The following is a 26,942-nucleotide window of genomic DNA, read 5'->3' on the forward strand; positions in this document are numbered from 1 at the left end:
TTTTGACCAGGGTCTATATTATACTGTTCAGTCTTTGCATATCTTTCTGGAGATACAGCTCCAGGCTTCTGCTATATATTTATTTGATTATACACATTTATGGCATGACTGTCAGTATGACTCTTGTTTGGCATTTTCTGATTTATTGTATATATGCCATTTGTCAATAAATCTCATGTTGTCCACTGTGCATATTTTAATTGTTTGTGGTTTTTAGGTCTTGATGGCCAACATGTTCTTGTATTTATTGTAATAAAGGATTATATATTTTTTGAAAATTCTTTGGTTGTACATGGTTTTATATTTTTCCCTTAGGGGTGCTAATATCTGTCCTCACATACAGTTATAGGTATTTATTATTTGCTCTTCTTTGATATGTGTGGACGTTTACCATAACGTTTATTGTTAGGTCTGGTTCTATATAGGTATTTTTTATTTCTATTGTGAGCTATGTTCGATTCAGAAGACCCAAGGGAGGTCTCGGTATTCTGGCCATAAATCAGACACTAAAATGTGCCTGCATTATGGCAGTTTGAAAATGTCCTAACTCATGCTTAACTTAAAGAGGCTCTGTCACCACATTATGAGTGTCCTATCTACTACATAAGGAGATGGGTGCTATAATGTAGGTGACAGCAGTGCTTTTTATTTAAAAAAAACGATCTGTTTTCACCACTTTATTAGCGATTTTAGATTTATGCTAATGAGTGTCTTAATGCCCAAGTGGGCGTGTTTTTACTTTAGACCCAGTGGGCGTTGTACAGAGGAGTGTATGACGCTGACCAATCAGCGCATAGGGATCCTTTTAGATCGCTATGTGCTGTCTTATACTAACACATTAACGATACTGAAGTGTTTAGACATTGAATAGACTTTCCACGGGATGCCTATTCACAATCCCTGCACTTCGTTACTGTTTCTGTGGTAGTTACAGCAGAGGAAGCGTAATCTCGCGAGATTACGCTGTAGATGACAGGTTACAACGAGATTACGCTTGCTCTGCTGTAACTACCACAGAAACAGTAACGAAGTGCAGAGATTGTGAATAGACATCCCGGGGAATGTCTATTCACTGTCTAAACACTTCAGTATTGTTAATGTGTTAGTATAAGACAGCACATAGCGATCTAAAAGGATCCCTATGCGCTGACTAAATGAATGGAGAGGAGTGCATGACGCTGATTGGTCACTGATTGGTCAGCGTCATACAATCCTCTGTACAACACCCACTTGGTCTAAAGTAAAAACACGCCCACTTGGGCATTAAGCAACTCATTAGCATAAATCTAAAATCGCTAATAAAGTGGTGAAAACAGATCGTTTTTTTAAATAAAAAGCATTACTGTCACCTACATTATAGCGCCGATCTCCTTATATAGGAGATAGGGCACTTATAATGTGGTGACAGAGCCTCTTTAATGTAAAGTGTCTCCAAATAAAAGGCATGTTGGGAAAATTACTATCCTAAAGTGAAACATAACTTTCTATTTTTTGCAACTGTCTGAACATTCACAATTGGACTAGAGAAAACAATGTATCACACCGCTTCTTTTCTAATTCTGATTTACACTACCACAGTGACACAAAAAATGATTCTAAAGCTCAAATATCTAATTGCCTTATTTTTACAGATAAAGCTCAACTTATGTACATGAATGCACATTTGCATGTTTTCATTGAGGAGTAACGGCTACATTTAGTTTTTTGCCATGTTCCGGTTGACCCTCTTGACTAGGAGTGCCTAGACCTTCTGCCCCTTTTAACCCTTGTATCAACCCTTTTGCCATGCACCGATTGACCCTCTTGACCAGGAGGGCCTAGACCTCCTGCCCCTTTTAACCCTTGTATTATCCCTATTGCCATCTGCCGATTGACCCTCTTGACCAGGAGGGCCTAGACCTCCTGCCCCTTTTAACCCCTGTATCATCCCATGTTCTAACTCCATTTGTTTGTGAAAGCTGAGGAAAAAGGATAAGCAGGTTCAGGCCACTCAAGGGCAAATAGGATGGGGACAAACTAGTTGGGGTCCCATAATAGTTTCGTAGCTGCCTCTATAATACAGTATGTATGCTTTTTAAATTGTTTGTTACAGGAAATGCATTTACTCAAAGACAATAAAAGACAGCTATGATCTGAATCTAAACATTTCTTTCACAGCAGGGATCCTTGAGAATGTTTTACTTATAAAACAAACCACTTTCTTCACATTAACTCCAACTAGGTGCCACAAAAGCAGATCTCACCATGAGATGGTTCTGTCACATTGGGTAATTGTGTGAGCTGAAAGGACGGAAAACTGCAAAGTATTCATTGGTATGCAATGTATAACTCCCAAAAGCATCTGTCAACAGGACAAATGCTAAAACCTGCCTACATCCATGAACTTGCATTCAGTGTTATTTTGTGTAACTGTGGAGGCAAAGGAAATCTTACATATATTGTACTTTATTTTACTATGGCACTCGCTCTCCATTAAAGAGGAAAACACAGGGCGGTAATAGTACGTCTGTACCATTGATGCACTATGACAACCTGCATGTAAATTCATGTGTTTCTAGCTGCAGTTTACCATGATTGTAGTCCATAGTAAAACCACGTGCAAATATCTGCATATTAAAAGCATCACCATCCTGTGTTAATATATCCTAATGATCACACTTCTACCTATTGCTTCCTATTTGATATTTCCACAATTCACATGAAACAAATAAATATGAAATATGAGAAATATGAAATATGAATATGAAATATGAAAAAGCTGAAGCCATCCAAGCAAAGCCAATGCACAAATATTAATAATGCTCAATGACTTAAACACTTCATCTAGTGTGCTGATGCCCATTATGAGACACACCAGAGAAAACGTCAAGTCTGTACACTAACAAGACATTTGTCATAATAAAAATGTTAACATTTGGAGTACAAAGGATACAAAATCTGTGCCGTTCCATCTGGAAAAATTGTAAGAAATTTCCTTCCTGTCTTGTAGTATTTTTCAACAAATCTCTCCGACAGCATCTGAAATAAAGCATCTCATGGTGTCATTACCGTGTATTGCATTTATAGTCAAATACTGCACCATTGCTTTATTATACTTAAGAAGTATGATCCAGAAAAGTCACACCTACCGCATAACCGGAATGAGGATATACAGTATTTAAATTTTGTAATCGAATGTTATATTGTGAGCAGATCTTCTTCGCTACCAACACCACCAGATCCTACATCCATTCTACATCCATTAGATACTTTTATTTAAAAAAAAACATATTTTAAAGTTTAATTCGCCATATACTCCCGACTCCAACAGAGGAGGGTAACTTTTCCCATCAAATGTGAAGGAATGGAACTGTTAGGCCTCATGCACTCGACCATATTAGTTTTGCGGTTCGCAAAACCACGGGTCTGTTGCGATCCGTCGGACTACAAAAAAACCTTTTTGCGCATATTTGTGTCATCCAGACCCAAGGATCCACAACAATTCACCAGTATTGGTAAATCAGAAAATCCGAACAGTAAAATGACTTGTCCTGAGTTCGGATTTGTGTCCCCCCCTGCACCGATCCATGTAAATCACAGTCGTGTGCATGGGGCCATAGAAAAAAATGGGGCTGTAATTTATCGGCAAAAATGCAGATGAATTGCGGCCACAAAAAAGGGGTCGTGTGCATAGGGCCTTATTCACGTACGTTGGCCGCATATATCATGGACCGAACACGGCCATGCAAATTAGGGCTAAGTGGCGCTTGCGCTATCAGCCCTCACGTAAAAAACTGTTTTAGCAAAACATGTCAGTGTAGCCCATAGCAACCAATCCCAATACTAATATTTGTTTATCCACAGCTGGTTAGAAAGCGAAATCAGTGATTAGAGCAGTTATAATGCATAAGGCCGAAAGCGTGCAGATCCAGTGTAGTCACAGCTGCCAGATACTAATAATGCCGTTCATTGTGCACTCCATTTGCAAAGAACAATATGCAAAGTCTGAAATTTGCTTTTAAAGCGTTTTTATTTATTTTTCAAAATAGAACACCACAAGAGAAAGACAAGGCATGCAAATTCCTTATAGTAGTAAGCAATCATCAAAAATGTTTTCATAGTACTGGTATAGCAACAGAAAAGGGTGTGCAGGGACCTGTCAGTGGAGCGAATGCAGACTACATATCTCACGACAAAGCGCTAAATTCAGCCAACATCACGCCTTGTAAATATAGTTATTTAAAAAGCACACATAAAGGCAGGGGTATAATCTAAATAGAGGGAGAGGGTAACAGGGGGGAGAAATGTCCTCCAAAGATGAGATATTGGGGATTTTCATGTAACTTATAACATAGTATTATTTGAGAATTTACACAAAATGCTGAGTAACTTTGTTTGCCTGATTTCGAGTTATAGTGTATATTTTTTTACGCATGTAGTGCAGTGTATTAGAATAGCAATCAGGGCTTCCTGCCTTTAAAGAGGCTCTGTCACCAGATTATCAAATCCCTATCTCCTATTGCATGTGATCGGCACTGCAATGTAGAGAACAGTAACGTTTGTTTTTTTTGAAAAACGATAATTTTTGGCTAAGTTATGAGCAATTTTCTATTTATGCAAATGAGCCTTTCTAATGGACAACTGGGCGTGTTTTCTCTTATTTCCAACTGGGCGTGTATTGTGTTTTTAGCAACTGGGTGTGTTTACTTCTTTCACTGCACAATCACACTGTCCTGTGGATCATGCTGGGCTGGAACAATGAGAAGTGTATGACGCTGATTAGTCACTGATTGGTCAGCCTCATACACTCCTCTGTACAACACCCAGTTGGTAAAAAGTAAAAACACGCCCAGTTGTCCATTGAGAAACTCATTAGCATAAATCTAAACTAGCTCATAACTTGCTCAAAAATGATCGTTTTTCAAAATAAAAACCACTGCTGTTATCTACATTACAGCACTGATCAGATTATGTAGGAGATAGGGCACTTATAATCTGGTGACAGAGCCTCTTTAAGTCCCCTAGTGGGACAAAAAAAAAGTTGTAGAAAATAAAAAAATAAAAGTTAAAAGGTAATAAAAGTAAAAAATCGCCCCTTTTCCCTTATCAAGTCCTTTATTGTTAAACAAATAAAAAAATAAATAAACTATACATAATTAGTATCGCCACGTCCGTAACAGCCTGAACTATAAAAGTATTTTGTTATTTATCCCGTGCGGTGAACGCCGTAATTTTTTTTTTGTAATAAACCATACCAGAATTGCTATGTTTTGGTCACTTTATCTCCCAAAATATGGAATAAAAAGAGATCAAAAAGTCCCATGTACCCAAAAATAGTACTGATCAAAACTGCAGTTCGTTACTCAAAAAACAAACCCTCACACAGATTTCTTGATAGAAAAATAAAAAAGTTATGGCTCTTAGAATAAGGCAACACAAAAAGTCAATGATTTAAAAAAAAAAAAAAAAAAAAAGGATTTTATTGTGCAAATGCCATAAAACATAAAAAAAATTATATATATTTGGTATCGCCGTAATCGTATCGACCCGCACAATAAAATGAATATGACATTTATAGCGCACGGTGAACGCTGTAAAAAGTGAATAAAAAACAATAGTAGAATTGCTGTTTTTTAGTCACGCCTCTTAAAAAATAGAATAAAAGCAAATCAAAAAGACGCATATAGCCCAAATTGGTACCCATGAAAATGACAGATTGTCCCACAAAAATAAGCCCTCACACAGCTCCAATGGAAAAAATATGGCGATACAAAAGGTGCAGAATGTGTTCCAAAAGAGATCTGGCACCATTTATCAGTGCGACACTGGCCACACGTCTGTGGATTATTATTTATTTACCGCATTATTATACTCTCTTATTATACCCTGATGTACTCCGCACAGTTCACATTTACCCTGATGTACTCAGCACAGTGTACATATATCCTGATGTACTCCTCACAGATTATAAACTGAAACACCAGTAAAAGCCCAAACAGAACTACTACCAAGCATAATCCGCGCTGCGAAATCCAAGTGGCGCTCCCTCCCTTCTGAGCCCTACAGCGTGCCCAAACAGCAGTTTATGTCCACATATATATGTCATCGATATACCTGGGAAAACCCGCTTAATAGTTTATGAGATAATTGTCTTCAGTGGCAAAAGCTGGGTATAACATATTGTGCACCAAAATGGCATATCAGTGGGAAATCCACTGCACATTATTTTCTAGTAAAAAACACATTTGGGTCAAAATACTCAGTGCACCCCATAATAAATGACTTAATGGGTGTAGTTTCCGAAATGGGTTCACTTCTGGTGGATTTTCATTGCTATGATATCTCTGGGGCTCTGCAAATGCAGCATGACACCCGAAAACCAATCCAGCAAATTTGGACTCCAAAGAACACATAGCGCTCCTTCCATTCTGAGCACTCCCATGGGCCCAAACGCAAGTTTATCACCATAAATGGGGTATTGCCACATTCAGGAGAAATTGTGAAAACAAAATGGGGTATTTTATTTCTTGTGAAAATAAGAAATTTTGAGCAAAAATTACATATTATTGAAAAAAAAAATTATTTATTTTACAGCCGAATTCAAATAAGTTCTGTGAAAAAATTGTGGGGTCAAAATGGTCACAACACCCATAAATGAACTCCTTGAGGAGTGTAATTTCCAAAATGGGGTCACTTCTGGTGGGTTTCCATTGCTCTGAAACCTCTGGGGCTCTGCAAATGCGACATGGCACCCGAAAACCAATCCAGCAAAATCTGGACTCCAAACAACACATGCTGGAGCTCCTTCTTTTCTCTTCTGAGCCCTCTCATGGGCCCAAATGGCAGTTTATCACCACAAATGGGGTATTGCCACACTCAGGAGAAATTGCACAATAAAATGGGGGTATTTTATTCCTTGTGATATTAAGACATTTTGATATTTTGACATTTTGTGACATATTATTAAAAAATCTTCTTTTAAATTTCACAGCCCAATTCAAATACGTTCTGTGAAAAAACTATGGGGTCAAAATGGTCACAACACCTGTAAATTAATTCCTTGAGGGGTGTAGTTTCCAAAATCGGTTCTTTTTCGGGTTGTTTCCTATGTTTTGGCACCACTAGACCTCTTCAAACCTGACATGGTGCCCAAAATATACTCTAATAAAGAAAGAGGCCCCAAAATTCACTAGGTGCTCCTTTGCTGAGGCCTGTGTTTTAGTCCAGTAGCACGCTAGGGCAACGTGTGGGATATTTCTAAAAACTGCAGAATCTTGGCAATAAATATTTAGTTGTGTTTCTCTGGTAAAACCTTCTATGTTGCAGAAAAAAATTGATTAAAATTTATTTTCTGAGAGAAAAATTTAATTTGCAAATTTCACCTCCACTTTGCTTTAATTCCTGTAAAAACGTCTAAAGGGTTAAGAAACTTTCTAAATTCTGTTTTACATACTCTGAAGGGTGCAGTTTTTTAAATGGTATGTTTTATGGAGGTTTCCAATATATAGGCCCCTCAAAGCCAGTTTAGAACTGAACTGGTACATAAAAAAACGGCTTTTGAAATTTTCTTGAAAATATGAGAAATTGCTGCTTATCTTCTAAGCCTTGTAACGTCCTGGAAAAATAAATAAATGTTCAAAAAACAATGTCAACATATAGTAGACATATGGGAAATGTTAATTAGTAACTCTTTTGTGTGGTATAACCATCTGCCTTACAATCAGCTACATTTAAATTCAGAGAACTGCATTTTTTTTTCACATTTTCTGTAAATTTTGCTATTTTTCACAAATAAACACTGAATGTATCGACCAAATTTTACCACTAACATAAAGTCCAATGTGTCACAAGAAAACAATTTCAGAATCGCTTGGATTAATAAAGGAATTCCAAAGTTATTACCACATAAAGTGACACATGTCAGATTTGAAAAATGGGCTCTGAGCCTTAAGGCCCAAACTAGGCTGCGTCATTAAGGGGTTAAGTTAGGGCATGGCCACACGTGGCGGATTTCCTCCGCAACTGTCCGCATCAATGCCGCACAGAATCTGCGTTGCAGATTCTGCTGCGGATCTGCACAAAATGTGCAGTAAATTGATGCGGACTAGCTGCTGCGGACTGCGGTAAAAGTACTTCCCTTCTCCCTATCAGTGCAGGATAGAGAGAAGGGACAGCACTTTCCCTTGTGAAAGTCAAAGAAATTCATACTTACCGGCCGTTGTCTTGGTGACGCGTCCCTCCTTCGGCATCCAGCCCGACCTCCCTGGATGACGCGGCAGTCCATGTGACCGCTGCAGCCTGTTATTGGCCTGTGATTGGCTGCAGCCGTCACTTAGACTGAAACGTCATCCTGGGAGGCCGGACTGGAGACAGAAGCAGGGAGTTCTCGGTAAGTATGAACTTCAATTTTTTTTACAGGTTGCTGTATATTGAGATCGTAGTCACTGTCCAGGGTGCAGAAACAGTTACTGCCGATCGCTTAACTCTTTCAGCACCCTGGACAGTGACTATTTACTGACGTCTCCTAGCAACGCTCCCGTAATTACGGGAGCCCCATTGACTTCCTCAGTCTGGCTGTAGACCTAGAAATACATGGGTCCAGCCAGAATGAAGAAATGTCATGGCAAAAAAGCAAGACGCATCCGCAGCACACATAACATGTGCATGACAGCTGCGGACTTCATTGCGGAATTTAGAATCTCCATTGAAGTCAATGGAGAAATTCCGCCATGAGTCCGCCACTGCTCCGCAACAGACAGAGCATGCTGCGGACACCAAATTCCGCTCCGCAGCCTATGCTCCGCAGCGGAATTTTACGCCTCGTCTAAACGAACACTTCGTGAAATGGCAATGAGCACTAAGCGGCATTAGCATGCTTTTATCATGAAATGTCAGATATTGTCATGAATCCACTTACTAAGGCCTTATTCACACGAACGTGTCTGTTTTGCGCACGTAAAAAACGCAGAGTTTTTCCTGCATTGCAGTTCCATGTGACATCAGTGCATGGTGCTTGTCAGCGTCTTTTACGCGCGTATGTCATCCGTATGTTGCGCGTTTTTTATGTCAGCAAAATAAACTGAAGGAGGTGGTTTTCTTTTTCTCATCATTTCTTTAGCAACTGTTGCGTCGATGTGCTGCCCGTGATTTTCACGAACCCATTGATTTCAATGAGTGCGTGATGCGCAAAAAAACGCACAAGTATAGGACATGCAGTGAGTTTCACGCAGCGGACACACGCTGCGTGAATAACACTGAATGTCTGAATGGCCCCATTGACTTGCATTGGTCCGTATGATGTGCGTTATTTTCACGCGCGTAACACGGACGTGAAATACGCTCGTGTGAATTAGGCCTAACTGGTTCTAGATAAAATAGCAACAACAGTTTTTTTTTATGCAGCTAATATATTTTTTTAAATTGTTATTTAATGAACAGACCTTGAATGTTACAAGTAATGGATAAATGATGAAAATAATATTTTAAGGCAGATTATAGGCATTACCGTATCACTAGTAAAGTCATATAGCGTTGGCTCTTGATCAGAAGATTCTGCAACAGTTATTCCATCTTCATTTTCTGGAGGAATTGTCCAGCTGTCTCCTGCAGGAGGGGCACCAGAAAGCTGGTAGGAAATGGTTTTCATCGGTCTTCCATCTGCCGTTAAGAGGTAAAAAGTCAAATACTGTAAATAGCTCTATACATTCTCATGTAACATACAGACGCATACATTTAAGTGTAAAATGCACGGTTATATGATAATTGGGTTTTAATACATTTATTAATAAGTGTTCAGGCTTTTACATGCGCTTACTTGGAGATACTAAAGCAAGCAGGTAACATTCATCTCTTTAAACCTGTCACATTTACTATTCTGCCCTACCTGAGGACTGTAAAATATAGGGAGGAGGAAATTTGAGCTCAGTCATATATAAAGTTTTACATTATTTGATGTTCTATACTGGTGTAATAACAGCGTGTCAACGCAGAATGGAGTGATTGACAGCTTTCCCTCTATGAACGTGTCAATTACACTGTGAGGGCAGAGGAAGTTGGACTCCTGGGCTCACTTATTTAAAACCTCTAGATACGGTAATGTATGGAGATTGCTAGTTTCTGGTCATAACGGATCCCACTATAATACAGGGCATGCAGCGATTACTGTGTGGCACAGGCAGATTACTGTATATTTATAGAACAATGAGAGGCACTCAAAACTAGGGACCTAATTGTATCATGTACTTGCACAATAAAAGGAATATAAAGCAAGTTAGTGCATTATGGCACTAATAAAGCACTGACTCATTTACTAGTATCAGCAAAGCAATTTATCAGCCATCCAAACAAAATAAATATTGCAGGCTACAGTCCATTATACACAGATCCTTCTTGTAATAGTCACATAATCCTGAGGATAAAGCTTTTTTATAGCCTGAAACACAGGCAGCGTGTAAATAAGGCTACAGCTGGGCACACACTTCCCCTGGCCATGTTAAGGATTAAAACCCATCTAATTTTAGACCTGCAAAGGGAAACATGTGTTATGTGGGAGCTAGACCATAATCTGTAACATATTTTATAAAAAGGAAGAAAAGATACAGATAAAGTGATAGAGATAGACATTACATAGATAGATATTAGCTAGATAGATAGATATTAGATAGATTTTTAATATATATATATATATATATATATATATATATATATATATATATACAGTACTGTGCAAAAGTTTTAGGCACTTGTGAAAAGATGCTGCAAAGTCAGAATGCTTTTCAAAAATAGAAGTGTTAATAGTTTTTTTTTATCGAATTAACAATATACAAAGTGAATGAACAGAAGAGAAATCTAAATCATATAAATATTTGAAAAACACCGAAAAAGGCCATACTTGCAAATGGACACAGCCAGGTCGGAAACGCTGATGGAGGAGAGTGAGCAGGTGCTTTAAATAATAATAGCTACTCCCACTAGTCTTGAGGGGAGTGGTGTGTGGTGCATGGGATGTGTAGTAAGAAAAGAATAGTGTATGTGCAAGTATAATACTATGAGTGAAATATAGGGGGCAGTAATAAGTGAAGTGCCTCAATAGAAATAAATGAATAATGGGGTGTAAGTGTGTGAAACATGGAGGGATAGTGTGTACGTCATGAGGCACAACGTGTATAGCCAGGTAGAAGCCTATTTGTGACGCCTTGATAGTTCATAGAGTGGGCTACCCTGCTTGCTATGCCAAACAACAACACACCATGCTCTTCCAGCATCAAAGACCCGGCTGTGTCCAAGAGAAGCGAATATACGTAATAATGAAAAATACCTGGGGTATTAGTGATAATTTTGGCCAAAAGGACGCAAGCTCGCAATCCACGACAAGGATCCCCAGACTTGCGAGTCCCTAACTCCTTAACTGGAACTGAATGTTTCTGATGCACAGACAAAACCGATAAAAACAAGGGGACATATACAAAAACACCGAAAAAGGCCATACTTGCAAATGGACACAGCCAGGAAACGCTGATGGAGGAGAGTGAGCAGGTGCTTTAAATAATAATAGCTACTCCTACTAGTCTTGAGGGGAGTGGTGTGTGGTGCATGGGATGTGTAGTAAGAAAAGAATAGTGTATGTGCAAGTGTAATACTATGAGTGAAATATAGGGGGCAGTAATAAGTGAAGTGCCTCACTCTCCTCCATCAGCGTTTCCGACCTGGCTGTGTTCATTTGCAAGTATGGCCTTTTTCGGTGTTTTTGTATATGTCCCCTTGTTTTTATCGGTTTTGTCATATAAATATTTGGTGTCACCACCCTTTGCCTTCAAAACAGCATTCATTTATTTTAGGTACATTTGAACAAAGTCATGGATTTTGTAGGATTATAGTCAGGTGTATGATTAACCAATCATACCAAACAGGTGATAATGATCATCATTATCATATACTGTAAAAGAAACAGCAGTGTAGGAGGCTTAAAATTGGGTGAGAAACAGCCGAACCCTGCCACAAAGGTGAGGTTGTGGAAGACAGTGTCATGTCACAGGTCCACCATGGCAAGACTTAGCACAGTAACAAGAAACAAGGTAGTTATACTGCATCAGCAAGGTCTCTCCCAGGCAAAGATTTTAAAGCAGACAGGGGAATCAAGATATGCTGTTCAAGCTCTTTTGAGCACAAAGAAATGGGCAATGTTGAAGACTGTAGACGCAGTGGTCGTCCTAAAAAACTTAGTGCAGCATATCAAAGACACATCATGCTTACTTCCTTTCTAATTTAGAAGATGTCCAGCAGTGCCCTCAGCTCAGAACTGTCAGAAACCAGTGGGACCCAGGTATAACCATTTACTGTTCGGAGAAGTCTTGCCAGAAGTGGTCTTCATGGAAGAATTGCGCCCAAGAAGCCATACCTTCGACGTGGAAACAAGGCGAAGAGACTCAACTATGCATGAAAAAGTTGTAACAAAAGGGAGTTTGTTCACCGAAGGGCTATAGAGCGGTACAATAATGAGTGTCTACAGGCAACAGTGAAGCATGGTTGAGGTTCCTTGCAAGTTTAGGGCTGCATTTCAGTAAACGGATTTGGGGATTTGGTCTGGACTAATGGTGTCCTTAATGCTGAGAAATAAAGGCAGAAACCTATCCATCATGCAATACCATCAGGGAGGTGTCTGATTGGCTCCAAATTTATTCTGCAGCAGGACAACGACCCCAAACATACGGCCAATGTCATTAAGAACTATCTTCAGCATTAAGAAAAACAAGGAGCCCTGGAAGTAATGATATTGCCCCCACAGAGCCCTGATCTCAATAACATTGAGTTTGTCTGGGATTACATGAAAAGACAGAAGGATTTGAGGAAGCCTACATCCACAGAAGATCTGTGGTTAGATCTCCAAGATGTTTAAAACAACATCCCTGCCGAGTTCCTTCAAAAACTGTGTGCAAGTGTACCTATTGAGAAGAATTTATGCTGTTTTGAAGGCAAAGGGTGGTCACACTAAATATTGACTTGATTTAGATTTCTCTTCTGTTCGTTCACTTTGCATTTTATTAATTGATAAAAAAAACTATTAACACTTTTAATTTTGAAAGAAGTCTTACTTTGTAGCATTTCTCCACAACTGTCTAAAACTTTTGCACAGTACTATATATATATATATATATATATATATATATATATATATATACACACATATATACACACAGCCAAATCTAATGACATCAGTGAAAGATTTATAAGACAAAGTATAATCTCTTGCCCTTACATTCATTAATAGTTGATGGCTCTGTCACCATTGATTCAAAGACTTTTGCCATGTGTCTTTCTCTTAGCCTGAGAAGGAATAATACTTAATTTAGAAATATAGTACTTTTTTTAATCAATGAGATCATATAAGTTAGTGTGTTCCCAAGTCACGGTCAAATCGTGTTTTTTGCTGCGATTTTTGCAAAATTACAGGAAAACCATGCCGTTTTGTCACTAAAACACAAATTGACCACAGGTTTTGAACACACTATAACAAGAACCTAGCCCTTTCACTACTTTATCTCAAGTCTTTTTTATATAAGATCATAAGAACAACACTGACTAGTTGGTAATTGGGGTTTCCTTTCAATGCCCGTTCTGTCATTGCTAACAAATATACATGTAGCACCTATTACAACGTTGCATTTAACTAGAAGAGGCTCGGTCGTGGAGGCACTTAATTTGTTAATGAGGTATGTTCTCTCATGACTTGAGATCTTATTTCTTTGCTGTTGATGTCCACTTAGGTTTGAATCTCTGGACCTTTTTGCATTTTGTATGTTAACAATCTCTACTGTATGTTGGACAACCTGTACTTGGTAGAAGGTCCCTTGACAATGAGCTTATCACAAAGTGTCCCTCTGCTGTACCCCTAGTGATCAGTTATAATCTGTGGTGAAATTTGGCTGTAAGGCCCTGTTTACATTATGTTTGCGATGTCCGTTTATAGACATATATGCTAAATATGTCCATAGGGCCCAAGCACCATTATCCTGGCGCAGGCCAAAAGAATGTCCTTTGGCCTCTGTCGGGTTGGTAGACGTATATTTACCTTTTTGAAGAATGGAATGGCGTAGTAGACTATGCTTTTCCATACCCCTGGAAAATACGTGTACCACACGGTATACTTTTTTTTAACATGGGAGCCTATGGGAGACGGATGCCATTTTATGGCATCCGTCACAGGCCACCATTAAAGCTATACATTGGGTAGCTCCAGTAACGTAATTGTCCATATATATGGACAGTTATCACTGGAACGTCCCCAACAACAGGGGGAGTGTTTGGATGGCCACACTGCGATCCTGAGCCAGATGTCACTCCTCTATTGTGTCCCCCTGACTCATTTGCACTAGCCTTTGTGCCCTGCCAGGGCTGCGCTGCCTTGTCCAGCAAATCTGTCCCGAAGACTGTGATTTAAAAAGAACCCCACACCCGTGGTCATCATGCACCACCCTCAGTCACCACTCACCAACCGCTTAGCAGACCGACTATCCACCATGACGACAAGACCTTTAAAGGGAATGTGTCGCTAGAAATGTTTTTTGTTTTTTTTTAGTTAAACAATTATTATTTGCGTGATTACACATTGTTTTAATGTTTTTATTTTTTTCACAAGTCAGGAAATATTATAAATTAGATTCTAACTTATAACATTTCCATGTGCTGGGCACTAGAGGGAGCACTTCCCAAAATTGCAGCATGGTCAATGTGGTAAAGCAACCTCATTGCTTTATGCTGCAAATTTGGGTTAGACACACTCTCTAGTGTCCTCACACAATCCCCCCTCCCTTATTCTGGCTAGTGCCAGGAGAAGGAGGGGGTTTGAATCATCAAACCTCCTACACTGTGTGCTGCCATTTTCTGAGCGACTGCACAGCATAGGAGGATTAGATACAGTGCTCAGCAGACAGTATAACACAAACATACATGAACATAAAACACACATCACATACACGAACATAACTTACCCGCTCCTGCCGCCGCTGCCGCCTCCAGTCCTATTCCTTGCGCCTTCGCTTCCTTGAACATATGGCTGGAACCCGCGGCCGGAAGTCGTCATCTTACTGTCCGGCCGCGGCTTTCGGTCCACATGAAAATGGCGCCGGATTTCGCTCTGCCAAAGGCCTTCCTTTTGGTCTGTGAGGGAGCGGCGCATGCACCGTTCCCACACAGATGGCGTACGCTGTAGTGAATGGAACGGCTCCCGTTCGCATTCCCTATGGGGTTGTATGTGCCGTATTCCATCTCTGTATGTGTCGTTAATCGACACATACAGAGATGAAAAAAAAAATGGCAGCCCCCATAGAGAAGTAAAAGTAAGAAAAAACTAAAAAGTAGAACACAAGAACACAAATAAATAAAATTTATTTTAATATCATACTAAAAGCAATTGGATAAAAAAAAAATAATTTCATGACACCTTCCCTTTAAAGCAGCTGGAGTCCCCGTCTGATTTTTATCTCTGCCCACGAAAGCTACTTCACTGAGTCTTCCTAAGAGTAGCCCCAGTGATGTAATGGCCCGTATATGGACATTTACATCACTGGAGCTTCCCTGGGGTAGTCCCAGTGACGTAACTGGCCATATGTGATATTTATCTCACTCGGGATACCCCGGGGAAGTTCCAGTGACTAGCTTTCCCGGCTGGAGATAAAACAAATGTGGGGACTAACTGCTTTAAAAACAGCTGGGGACTATGGCTGCTTTGAAGGTCTTGCCATTGCAGAGAATAGACAGGCTGCCATAATGGGTGGTGACCGTGGGTACTGACCACAGGTGTGGGGTTCTTTGTGTCACAGCCTTCAGAAGATCTTTCCCGGGCAGCGCAGAAATGGTAGGAAGGAAGGGGGCACAAATGTCTTGGCAAATGGGCCACTCTTTGTAACCACTCTGAGGATCCCATACAGAGGACCCCTCTATTAACTAAGAATAGGTTTTCTGAACTGGACCACCCCTTTAATTACTGATAGATTTCACTGGTAATAAATGAAGTTGCGTCCACATAAACTTTGGTGAACGTACAAGCATACAATCATATATTATCTAAATGAGCGTACATACATACATCCTACAGGCAGACCATGTGGCTGCAAAGGTGCCCTTGGAGGGAGCAGACCTAGTCTTGGTTGGTCTCATCCTCTTTGTTACTGGGTAGAGAGAAACTGTGCAAAAGGGGTCATGGAATGAGAATGGAGGGGGAAACTACACCAGGCACTTCTGTCCTTGGTGGCAAAACCTTTCACCATAATGGGGGATCGGGCATTTTGATCTTTGCCATCGGGCACCCTCTCTATGTATGAACTGATTAGAGAATTACCGCATATGCAGATACCCAATGTACTTATATGACCAGGATCTTCCCCTAACCAGAACATATAGCAGCAACCCATGTAGCTTTCTCCCGCACTATAAGAAGCAGCTTGTATCTTACTCAGGTTCATGCAGGGCAATGGAGGGGAATTTTATTTTACAACCACTGGTCTACTCTATTGTCAGATTACATATCACAAAAGGAGAGATCCTGTATAATCTAATATCCTGAGAGTATCTAAAATTATTTTTTTTTGTTAACTCAATCTGCGAATTTAACAATAAACAGCTCTAGCAGAAGACTTGACGGAGATCACAAGCCATGTATCAGAGCTAGGCTTGCACATTCACACCAACTTGAGCTGAAGTATCTCCGATTTATCTTTAGGCTGGGTTCACACGACCTATTTTCAGGCGTAAACTAGGCGTTTTACGCCTCGAATTACGCCTGAAAAGACGGCTCCAATACGTCGGCAAACATCTGCCCATTGCTTTCAATGGGTTTGCCGATGTACTGTGCCGACGACCTGTCATTTTACGCGTCGCTGTCAAAGACAGCGCGTAAAATGACTGCCTCGAGAAAGAGGTGCAGGACACTTCTTGGGACGTAATTGGAGCCGTTTTTCATTGATTCCAATGAAGAACAGCTCCATATTACGTCCGTAATTGACGCCTCGCAAAACGCGAGTACGAGCAATTACGCCTGAAATGCAGGAGCTGTTTTCTCCAGAAAACAGCTCCGTAATTTCAGCCGTAATTGTCGATATCGTGTGCACATACCCTTAGATTGAAATCAGACAATGGTAAAGCTACATAGTTCAAGAAGGAGATGTACCTAGGATAGTAACATTTGTAGATATAAATGTCTGAATAGGTGTGTCTTAATAATAAGAATTAAAAAAAAAATAGCAAGGTTTATATTTCTTGTGAGATTAACAAAGATCAAATGCCTATAACTACAAATCAAAAATCAAAATTCCCTCTGTTAAAAATGAAGTGCAGCCAAAAAGTGTATTAAATCACATTGCTCAACTCTAATATAAAAGGCAGGAATATAAATGATTTTGCATTGCTTGAGGATAAACATTTTGCTGTAGTTATGGGCTGAAAGAGTTAATGTGAATTGTATTTTGATAGGAAATGAATATTGTACAAATACAATGTCACAAAAAAATGTCCAGGTCCTTTTATTTATAAATTTCACTAGAAGTGAGTATTTTGTCATGACATGTATTTCCATATACACAATGCTTCATTGTCAGTCTACCAGGCTTCAGATGTTCCCAGAACAACATGTGGGAAAGTGGGAAGAATCGTAAAGATCGGATGTTACCTCTGTGCAATTTTTTCCTTTGCTTTTTGTCTCTCAACTTCACTTCCATAAGGTCCGTGGGGGGCAACCGAGATGAACTCAATTTCATCTTTTTGAAGCAGCCGCTTCTCTTCTTTGAACAGATACTGGAACATTTTTCTAAATTGCCTGCAGCAAAAAACCTACAAATGTTTCTAGTTAGTTGTATTAGTTTCAATCTGACTATGTTCCAGAGTAAAAATATGAAACTATGCCCTGATTTTGTAGACCAGAGAGATTGTTGTATGGCTTCTAACACCCCAGAGATCCTTTGAAATCCATCAAACGTGTTTTCCCTGGCGCCTCTACACAACTTACTGTATTTTAGCGTTTTACTCTGTAATATGCAACATGAATCTGTACAGTAGACTCACCGCATTGTCACATAGCCACATCACTCAGCCTGCCCTTCCTAATGCATCTTCCTTGTAGGAGTTACACACTGGCTACAATATATTCATTATTATCTTTTAATACACTAGTTTTCATCTGTGCTTTATAGTTACACATATCATTCCCGTATCGGCTTATAATTCTTTACATACACATTACTAGAGAAGAACACGAAAGACCAACCTATTGAACCATTTAATGACCAGGCTGTTTTTTTTTATTTTAGTTTTTCCCTTTCTGCCTTCCAAGAGCCAAAACTTTTTTAGTTTTTCCATTGACATAGCCGTATAAGGGCTATTTATTTATTTTTGCACGATGAGTTGTATTTTTTAACGCCATCATTTAATGTACCATATAATGTACTGGGGAAACGTTGAAAAATTATTTTGTGGGGTGGAATGAAAAAAAAACCAGCAATTTCCTCATAGCTTTTTGGGTTTTGTATTAACAGCGCTCACCCTGCAGTAAAAATGACATGTTAACTTCATTCTGTGGGTCAATACGATTACGGCAATACCAAATTGAAACATTTATTTTTCATTACTTTTACAAAATAAAAACATTTTTGTTAAAACAAATATATGTTTTGTGTCGCCACATTTAGAGACCCAGAACTTTTTTATTTTTCCATTAATGGAACTGTGTGATGGCTTATGAGGCAAGCTGTAGTTTTTATTGATATACTAGTCCTTCTCAATGAATTAGAATATTATCAAAAAGTTAATTTATTTCAGTAATTCAATTCAAAAAGTGAAACTCATTTATTATATAGATTCATTACACACAGAGTGATCTATTTCCAGCATTTTTCCAAAATTTTGTCTCAAACACAGTGGACCAACACCAGTAGATGACAAGGCTCTCCAAACCATCACTGACTGTGGAAACGTCACACTGTACCGCAAGCAACTTGGATTGACGCCTCTCCACTCTTCCTCCAGACTCTGGGACCTTGATTTCTAAATGAATTGCAAAATTTACTTTCATCTGAGAACAGGACTTTGGACCACTGAGCAACAGTGTTGGTCCACTGTGTTATATCTAGTCCAGAGTCAACGCAGCCGTCTACCAGGACATTTTCGAGCGCTTCATGCTTCCCTCTGCTGGCAAGCTTTATGGACATGCTGATTTCATTTTACAGCACTTCATGCTTCCCTCTGCTGACAAGCTTTATGGAGACGCATATTTCATTTTCCAGCAGGACTTGGCACCTGCCCACACTGCCAAAAGTACCAATACCTGGTTTAATAACCACAGTATCACTGTGATTGATTGGCCAGGAAACTCGCCTGACCTAAACCCCATAGAGAATCTATGGGGTATTGTCAAGAGGAAGATGAGAGACCCCAGACCCAACAATGCAGACGAGCTGAAGGCCACTATCAAAGCAACCTGGGCTTCCATAACACCTCAGCAGTGCCACAGGCTGATCGCCTCCATGCCACGCCGCATTGATGCCGTAATTTACGCAAAAGGAGCCCCGACCAAGTATTGAGGGCATATACTGTACATACTTTTCAGTAGGCCAACATTTCTGTATTAAAAATAATTTTTGAAATTGGGCTTATTTAATATTCTAATTTTCTGAGACACAAAATTTTGGGTTTTCATTAACTGTTAACCATAATTATCAATATTAAAAGAAAAAATGCTGGAAATAGATCACTCTGTGTGTAATGAATCTATAGAATATATAAGTTTCACGTTTTGAATTGAATTACTGAAATAAATTAAGTTTTTGATGATATTTTAATTCATTGAGAAGGACTAGTAATTTTGGGGTACATATGCACTTTTTATTCAATTTTTTTATGGCGCTCACCGTGAGGGTTAAAGGGAACCTGTCACCAGCATTTCACCTATTAAACTCTACTCACTCCTCGCTGGGCGCTGCTGTCAAAAGTTCATTGGCGGTATCCCCTCTCCTAAACTCCTCCTCTGACCATAACTAACGGTCTGCAAACATTTTGGACATTTTATGGTAATAATCCTGCAGTCTCAATCGTTCCACTTCTAAAGCCCGCCCACGACTAAAAACTGGCCCACCCTGAATGCTGTCAATCAAAAGTAAGCTGCCACTCAAAAGTAAGGAGGCGGGGTTAACTCGGAAAGACTTGAGGAATGAAGATATGACTCTTTTCGAATTAAGATATGACTCTTTTATGCTCATTAGCATATAGTGCTGGAACACTAAAAAAACTGAATACTAAAGGTACAGAGCCGACTTATAAGATAATTATAGGTTACATTAAAAGCATTTTTCACCCACTTCCATCAGGTATTGCTGATTTAATAGGTGAAATGCTGGTGACAGGTTCCTTTAAATAATGTTATATTTTAGTAGTTCAGACTTTTACAGACAAAGCATATTTCAATTGTGTTTTGTATTTATTTATTTTTTATATTACTTTTTGGCAAAAATGGGACAAGGGTTTTATGTTTTAACTTTCAACATGTTTTATATATAAAAAGACCCTTTATTAAACTGGGGACTTGAACCAGTAATCGTTAGATTACTTGCACAATATACTGCAATACTTATGTATTGCAGAATATTTTATTTTTACTGCTTCCTATTAAGCCCTGCCTCTGGGCTGGCAGACCTGGGGGCCTTCATTCGGCCCCCAGGCTGCCATGGCAACCATTGACACCCCGCGGCAATGATTGGCACCCTGTAATTGTGGTGTGGGGGGGTGGGCTGTCCCCATTTTTCGAACAGCTTAGATGGAGCGGTTGCTATTGATCATGGCATCTAAGTGGTTGAACAGCCGGGATATGAGTTATCTCCAATCCCAGCAGTAAGAGCAGGGTGTCAGCTGTAATATACAGCTTACACCCGCAGCATATGGAGCGGACTGAGCCCGTGAGTCTGCTCCATACAATCCCCCTCCCCTATGATGTACATACACTATGCTTGGTCGTAATTAGGTTAAAAAGAATAAGTAGAGTCAGTCACACCAATCCAGTAGGATGGCACAACCAACAGTCTTTTTGAAAATGTTGCCTCATTAAGACAACCCTTTCTCTAATAATCGCTCTGCCCCCCCCAGCTTTCAGTTAATTGCTAGGAATTGCCGAGGAAGCTCCAGCTGGTCGTATTTTCCTGCCGCAGAGGAAATGTACTGAGAGTGCCCTACTCCATTTTAACTGCTTTCTCCTGCACTTGCAGCAAAGAGAATTACCTAAAAGGAAGCAAGGAGCTCTCCATATTACCAGTATTTTATGTAGAGTAAATGTAGAAGGTGGAAAGAGCTGTGAATCTGTGAGGTAAAGATTCAGCCAATAGCTGCAGAGCAGGAAGTGATGTCAGAGAAAGGAGCGTTGTTTTGGCAACTTGTCCCGTAGAGCCTGGTAGTTTAAGCCATTTTTCCTATTTGCTGTGGTGTTAAGGACCTATAGTGTACAGAGCACCTTGGAAACTTGCATTTAAGGGACCAGAGGGAAATAAATAACAGTCCTGATGTGCTACAGGACCGTGGTAGAGTAATTTTATTAAGTATGAAAATTTGCTTGGAATTTTACTTCAAGCATCCACTTTATGGCTTTAACACTTGGAGCCACCATATTCTATGGTGATCTATGCTTGCTTCAGTAGAAATCTGTGTGTGTGTGTGTGTGTGTGTGTGTGTGTGTCTGTGTGTGTGTGTGTGTGGGGGGGGGGGCTTTGGGTGCCAAAATGAGACTGTGTACCACAAACTGTTATAAAACAGCAACAAGATCTCCACTAAATCTGATCGAAGATGTGCTCCACCTTTATGACAAAATTCTGCCTTTAGACATGAATGAATATGTTGCACAGCTGTGACTAGCAGGCCATGCCACCACTATGCCCTTGCAACTCCCCTTTTGGAAGCAAAATTCAAGTGTTATACGCATAAGCATCTGTCAAAAATGTCTCTGCAGTTTGATAAAAACTAAACAAGTCGTTTTCTGTCATTGTATAAACTTTATAATCTGAAATTAGGGGGAATTCTATTATGTAGACTATCCACATTGATCGTTTTGCTTTATAAAATATCTCTGCTGGTTGATAAACATGGTGTGCACCCCCTACCACAGTTTCAGGATTATCTTATGCCAATTTTAATGTTAAAAAAACACAGATAAATCTGCCGCACTGAGTCTGGAACTAAACCCAGGTGCCTAATGCCTGTTCCATACATCAATATTAGGAGAAATGTACCTCATTAGAAAATGCAGTGTCTATGATGTATTCTAGAGGAAATGGCTTTAACGGTTTTTCACAGAATTCACACAGTTCCTTTCCAGACTGCTCCCTTAGGATCTACGCCAGAAGATAAGAATAGTCAAGATAATAAGTGTGACAATTTTACAAGCTCTGTATAATATGCATTGGGAATAATAAGTCACATAGCTACTAAGAGATTGCTGTAATATTCTGATAGGATTTCCTATGACCTGACACCAATGAGGATTGCACTACAGCTCTATTACATTCGTGACCTTCTCATGCAAATTATACGAGAAGTAACTAATTAATCACCTTCATCATTGCCAGTAGCCGCTTGTCTTCTGAGGATTCTCTTTTGTATGCCAGGATAGTAGGGGGGCCAACACTGGGTAAAGTCTTCAGGTGTTTCTCAAAATACGTCATGTAATCATGAGAGAACTACAGGAAAACATCACATTTTTTATTAGTTGATTCACTTATGTGAGAAGTAAAAAAGAAAAGTTAAACTCTCATTACCTCCATATCACACAGAATGCTTAGCTCACTCAGGTCTTCTGATAATGAAGAGTATAAGTCTGTAAGCAATGCAAGAAATTAATGATAATAGTTAAAACTATCACTGATACATAATTACTCCTGTTTTTTTCCTTACCTTCTTCTTGCTCAGCCACAGTAGATTGGATTATTTTTTGAGGAGACTCCTCCTCTAAAAATGAAAAACAGGCCTAACGTTACATGTGCGCAAGAGTAAACTGTGAAGATCAAGCTGATAAATTGGTATCGCTTAGACAAGCACTCCAGGTTTGGAACACTGTGAAGAAGCTGTATTTTATAAAGGTCTATAACATATACTGCCCCAAACGGGGCATCAGGCAACTTACAAAATAGTTGCCGAGGGAACTGTGGTACCTAGCACAATTATTCGACTCTAGTCCCAAATCATTTCCTGATCTCCATGCTGAGTTTAGTCTACCCAATTTCCACATGTTTAGTTACCTTAGGGTCAAACATTTCCTGCAAGCCCCACTTAGTTAAGGTTTTATGGATTCAAAGGGTCTTCCTAGACCATTATACATCTTAAATCTGCTGCATAATGGAATCTACTTACGCTTAAGGTAGATATACACTGAAGATAGTGGTTGTCCCAACTCCACAATTGGCCGAGTGTGAATGTTTTTTCAAAGGGGAGAGGGGAATGTGCAGCGACCTTGACCTCCGGAAATCTCCCCAAGGTACAAAGGATCGGACATGTTGAAATTCAACATGTCTGATCCTACTTTCCACTGACATCTGCCGAAGCATCAGTCAAAGTCAGCGGGTTCAGACAACATTTGTCTAATGTGCATTGCCACCTTTACTTACCCAAAGATTATCTGAAACTCCTAACATTTTTAGACAACAATGGACACAGTACATTGGCCCTATATATATATATGACAAACTACAGGAATTGGCAGCTTAACATAGGGCTACCAATACACTGAGCAAAATGTATTCCAAATGCTTAGGTGAACCAAGCATCTTTATACTTCTCTACTGATCCTGCTAAAAATGACAAGGCTGCTGGGAGCAATAACTAAAATTATTAAATGATGGGCATGTCAGTCTCACGACTCACTAAAACTCTTTTAGATGCAGAGTAAAGTTTCTCAAAACACCAGTAACTTTTTAAATCAGAACTTATATCAAGCCAAAAAGTCCAGAGCTAAAACATGGTAACCTCAAAGAACACAGACATTTTGTGAATAGATGATAAAAGAGGTAGAAGAACCGCAGCACACACGTTATCAAGGTATAAAATAAGGTGTCTTTATTTCGCCAAAATAGCGACGTTTCGACTCCAAGTGTCTTTCTCAAGCAGTAAAGAAAGTGCAAATGTGCAGTATATATACAGGAAATGACATCATAGCAGTAATTGAAGGATGTCATTTCCTGTATATATACTGCACATTTGCACTTTATTTACTGCTTAAGAAAGACCCTTGGGGTCGAAACGTAGCTGTTTTAGTGAAATAAAGACACCTTATTTTGTACCTTGATAACGTGTGTGATGCGGTTCTTCTACCTCTTTTGCCTGTTTTGGAGTTGCTTTGGCTGCAACTCGACACTTCCTGCACTAATTGGAAAATTCCTTCCTGTTTAAAAAGCTCCCTGTGAATGCTCTCTGGGACTGTGATGTGCTGCTGATCTCTCTTTTTTTGTGAGTAGATGATAGCTATTATTTTTACATTACCCTGTAAAAACAATTATTATTCCAACATAGATAGTGTCACTTTATGTTCTAAAAGATTTGGTAGCAATAATAGAATTTAGTGGAATATAAGTCATACTTGGTTGTATGTTTTTATAGTGTACTGTATTTGCACCTTACCACCTAATATACAGGGTGGGCCATTTATATGGATACACCTAAATAAAATGGGAATGGTTGGTGATATTAACTTCCTGTTTGTGGCACATTAGTATATGGGAGGGGGGAAACTTTTCAAGCTGGGTGTTGACTGTGGTGGACATTTTGAAGTCGGCCATTTTGTATCCAACTTTAGTTTTTCAATGGGAAGAGGGTCATGTGACACATCAAACTTATCGAGAATTTCACAAGAAAAACAATGGTGTGCTTGGTTTTAACGTTACTTTATTCTTTCATGAGTTATTTACAAGTTTCTGACCACTTATAAAATGTGTTCAAAGTGCTGCCCATTGTGTTGGATTGTCAATGCAACCCTCTTCTCCCACTCTTCACACACTGATAGCAACACCGCAGAAGAAATGCCTCCCGATCTAAACCCCCTTATACTTTTATCTTTGGGGTCATCTGAAGGCAATTGTCTATGCTGTGAAGATACGAGATGTGCAGCAACTGAAACTACGGATACTGGAAGCCTGTGCTAGCATTTCTTCTGTGATGTTGCTATCAGTGTGTGAAGAGTGGGAGAAGAGGGTTGCATTGACAATCCAACACAATGGGCAGCACTTTGAACACATTTTATAAGAAGTCAGAAACTTGTAAATAACTCATGAAAGAATAAAGTAACGTTAAAACCAAGCACACCATTGTTTTTCTTGTGAAATTCTCGATAAGTTTGATGTGTCACATGACCCTCTTCCCATTGAAAAAACGAAAGTTGGATACAAAATGGCCGACTTCAAAATGGCCGCCATGGTCAACACCCAGCTTGAAAAATTTCCCCCCTTCCATATACTAATGTGCCACAAACAGGAAGTTAATATCACCAACCATTCCCATTTTATTTAGGTGTATCTATATAAATGGCCAACCCTGTATATATGTTATTGTTAGTACTTTGCCAGTGCAAAAATCAGACTCATGAACGTTTTCTGGAGGCCTCTTTGAGACAGGTTGGGATAGGTGAGAGTCTTCGACAGAGTATAATATCCCTCTATAGCAGGGGTCTCTAACTCGGCCGGGTAAGTGGGCCACATATACAAAAAATGTGAAGTTGACGTGCCACATTACTTTCAAATTTGATACAAAATTATTGTTAATCAATTAGTTATTTGAAATACTATAACAATACTACATTACTATAATAATACCGCTAGGTTTAAACTTAACGGAAATTTGGGTGTTTTCTTCACGTGCTTATTTTAACAATCCAGTTTTCCAGTTTAAGTGTGCAGTCTGGCGGCTCAGTTGGCAGCGTTTTGCAGACACACGAATGTCAAGATAGTGCCACACACAGACACTCAGTAGATAGCTCCATTGGGTCTCCATCTAGTAGTGGAATCCCCAGCCAGAGCGTTGCCAACTCCTTGGCTAAGGATTCCTCTGCTGTAGGAGCCCCTGACGTCACTGTTCATAGACAGTGACGTCAGGGGATCCACCTGGATCGAAATCTGATGTCAGGGGCAACCCCAGAGCTGGTGTCCCAGAGCAGAGCACTAGTATAGGCTCTGCTCTAGAACTCTGGGGAAGCCACTGACATCAGTGTCCATATATGGACAGTGATGTCAGGGGCTTGCCCAGAGCTGGAGTCCCGGAGCAGAGCCACTTCTAGCACTTTGACTGGGATTCTAGCTTTGTTTCTGACATCACTGTCCATATATGGACAGAGTTGTCAGGGGCAACCCCAGAGCTGGAGACCTGGGCAGAGCGCTAGTAGCGCTCTTCCAGGGACTCCAACTCTGCTCCTGACATCACTGTCCAAATATGTCCAGACAGAGAAAATATGGGCAGCACAGTAGAACAAAACCTCCATGGTAACAGGGTGCAAGCCTACAGGGATCTGACTTGTAAGGTAGCAGTTGCAAACATATCCCATTTGGCTCTGTTATCCCTGTCTCCGGACTTCCTGTCATAAGTAAGCATTAGATCCTGAGGCTTTTCTTAGCTGTGGCTCGTGTGGTGATTCTTAGACACTGCAGGTCCTCTATGGTACCCTCTATCAGGGAATGGACATAGGAGGCCAATAAAAATATGCAGATGGAGGAATTACACTCTGAGAATCGTTGCTTTCTGAAACTTTGGACCCCGTGGATGCAATTCGAAACTTCTGTTGCCTTTAGGTTTATTCTCTGAGGCCTTCCTCTTATTTTCTTCCTACCTTTTTATCTGCTGTTTACTTCCACCCCTTTTTTTTACTCTCTTCTTAGTGTCTTGTCCTGCATGTGTACCCTTGTTTTTTCCTGTCCCTTTTTTTGCTGGTTAGTTGGTTTGTAAGGAATGTCCCTATCGCT

At 39.8% G+C, this 26,942-nt stretch overlaps 1 protein-coding gene across 3 annotated transcripts in view; it reads right to left on the minus strand.

Annotated features, from left to right (window-relative positions):
* The window catches only part of ERICH6 (glutamate rich 6), a 110,400-nt gene that overhangs the window by 59,571 nt on the left and 23,887 nt on the right, over positions 1–26,942 (minus strand). For all 3 annotated transcript variants that reach the window (XM_075864003.1, XM_075864005.1, XM_075864004.1), the window contains 8 exons: positions 22,897–22,950; positions 22,761–22,819; positions 22,557–22,682; positions 22,236–22,337; positions 17,642–17,802; positions 13,235–13,302; positions 9,485–9,636; positions 2,933–3,018 (listed from right to left, as the gene is read on the minus strand). In XM_075864003.1, the coding sequence (XP_075720118.1) occupies positions 2,933–3,018; positions 9,485–9,636; positions 13,235–13,302; positions 17,642–17,802; positions 22,236–22,337; positions 22,557–22,682; positions 22,761–22,819; positions 22,897–22,950 (808 nt within the window). The remainder of the gene's footprint in view (positions 1–2,932; positions 3,019–9,484; positions 9,637–13,234; positions 13,303–17,641; positions 17,803–22,235; positions 22,338–22,556; positions 22,683–22,760; positions 22,820–22,896; positions 22,951–26,942) is intronic.

Source organism: Rhinoderma darwinii, chromosome 4 (assembly GCF_050947455.1).
Source record: "Rhinoderma darwinii isolate aRhiDar2 chromosome 4, aRhiDar2.hap1, whole genome shotgun sequence".
Taxonomy (NCBI): Eukaryota; Metazoa; Chordata; class Amphibia; order Anura; family Rhinodermatidae; genus Rhinoderma; species Rhinoderma darwinii.